The sequence below is a fragment of the Blastocystis sp. subtype 4 genome (genome assembly GCF_000743755.1).
Source record: "Blastocystis sp. subtype 4 strain WR1 chromosome Unknown seqid_0643, whole genome shotgun sequence".
Lineage (NCBI taxonomy): Eukaryota > Bigyra > Opalinata > Blastocystidae > Blastocystis > Blastocystis sp. subtype 4.
Genome location: NW_014568904.1, coordinates 435 through 2625, shown reverse-complemented (window position 1 = coordinate 2625; position 2191 = coordinate 435). Strand labels below are relative to the sequence as shown.

Sequence of the window (2191 nt, the reverse complement as noted above, 5' to 3'; positions counted from 1 at the left end):
TGGAATGTGTTATGAGTTTGAAGAAGGAAGAGTAGTGAGAGAAAGTGAATATGAGAAGGGAATAATGAAACGAGTATTGAGAGAGTTGAAAGGAGATATGATGATAGAATATGATTGTGATGGAAACAAAGTATATGAAGGAGGATACAAAGGTGATTATGAACATGGGTATATGAGAAATGGAGAAGGGAAGGAATATGGTGGTAGTGGAAGTGATATGGTGTATAGTGGTGAATTTGTAAATGGATACTATCATGGAAATGGAGTATCTATCAAGAATGGTTTTGTATGTTACAAGGGAGAATGGAAGTATGGATATCCAAATGGAAATGGTGTATTGATGAATTCGAAAGGAGTTGAAACTTATAAGGGTGAATGGAAAAATGGATATTTGAAAGATGGAAAGATAGTGATTGACTTCGAGAGTGGAAAGAAGAAGAAGGGTATTAAGAGAATGTATAAAAGTCAAGCAAGAAAGGATTGGTGGAAGAGTAAACCAAAGTGTTTACGATTCATGGGTGGTTTGTTGTGTTGGATGACAATGATTGTGATTCTATCACTCCTATTCTACAAGAGAGGGGGTTATGCATATATGGGTATTCGAATTGCTTTCAACAGTGATGTGGTGATTCATAATTGTTGGGAATGGGAACATATTCCAAATTGGTGGAGTTGGAAAGTGAAGAATCTCAAGATTAATTATGATAGTTGTTGGGACACACTATGGATGATATCATTTGATTTATGTCGATACAAGAATCTCAAGACTCTTGAGATTGGACGGGGTTTTATAAATGTGGATCAAGTGAAGCTAAGTGGATTGAATGAACTCGAAAGTGTGTATATTGGTTACCGTTCATTAGCTCATCCTTCTTCAACTGTTATAGAGAGTGATAATATACAATTGTTGATGAGATAGATCTTCCTAAACTCAAATCTATTAGATTGGATGAAGCAGCTTTATGGGGATCATCTAAAAGTAATGAAACTAGTCTGATAATGAAGAGTAGTGGATTGATTGAATTGATGATCAGATTTACCTTCATTATCTTATCTATATGGTTACTGGAACAACTTCAATGGTATGGATAATGTGATATTGGATAGTATTTGATTGAAATGAATTGAATTGGAGATATCCCTCTTTTGAATTCAAACAACATAGACTTATACGGTTATCCTTTCTACAATACAAGGAGTGTTGTATCAACAAGTGAGAATGAATGAATGTGAAAACAATTAGATGCAGATGGTTTAGCAAGTTATATTCGTAATAAGAGTCGATATCTATAATCATTCTTTGTTTCATCAAACCAAAAAGAACTATAAACACTACTTAGATGCCCTAGAGGGCACTTTACGTCCACGCCATTCAGGCCTCGGACTAGTTGCCGAGTAATACTAATCTCCAGCGATTGCTTGACATTCATGAACCCAACCACTAGCTATCACAGAGATTAGGGTGATACCATTCAATGAAGAATAGTATCATTGTCACCCTTAATAACAATCATCATCGGGTGACATTATCTCAAATAGACATTCTTCCCATACCGTACCACATAGTCTAGTTTGAGATAGTCGATGAACACCATTTCAATCACAAGAGAACAGAGTTCTTACATGATAGTAAACTCAAGGAATCCAGAATAGAGCCTGATAAGATCATGAAGCCCCTCAGGAAAATAAAGAACAACTACTACACAAGATATCCTGAATCCCTGTTGTTTACTACCAACAAGCAACTGACGGTAATTTCACCGCACAAAAACTCCTCAAGTAAAACCAGATAATAACTAAAAAACATAACCAAAAAACAAAAAGCACACTCCATGAGACCATGGAATGAAAAAGGTGAACTCAAGGAGAAAGGCAAAAGGGTCGGTAAACAAAACTTGCTGATAAAGGGAGGAAACTATAGGAGAAAAGCCCGAAGACAGAAAACTCCTGTATAAAAACTCCCAAAACAATCCATATAAACAAAACGACCCAAAATCCATATTGAGGATCGAGAACCGATCCTATGATAACAGGAACCCAACACCGATACTGATACCAATACCAATATCAGTATCACCACCACTCGCCAAAGAGCCAAGAACCATTACCACTTACCTATACTCAATATTCAAGAACCCAGAGTCAAAATCCAAGAACCAATGAACCAAGACTCAAGGGCCAAGAACAATGA

The 2191-nt window shown here is 36.4% G+C and overlaps 1 protein-coding gene across 1 annotated transcript; it reads left to right on the top strand.

Moving 5' to 3' along the window:
- Positions 1–592: 592 nt before the first annotated feature.
- JH06_5562 (hypothetical protein) lies at positions 593–1114 on the top strand (the record flags this gene model as incomplete). Its single annotated transcript, XM_014669350.1, has 3 exons — positions 593–890; positions 920–1006; positions 1035–1114. 3 exons carry the CDS (start codon positions 593–595, stop codon positions 1112–1114), a joined length of 465 nt encoding a protein of 154 aa, XP_014524836.1.
- Positions 1115–2191: the final 1077 nt, after the last annotated feature.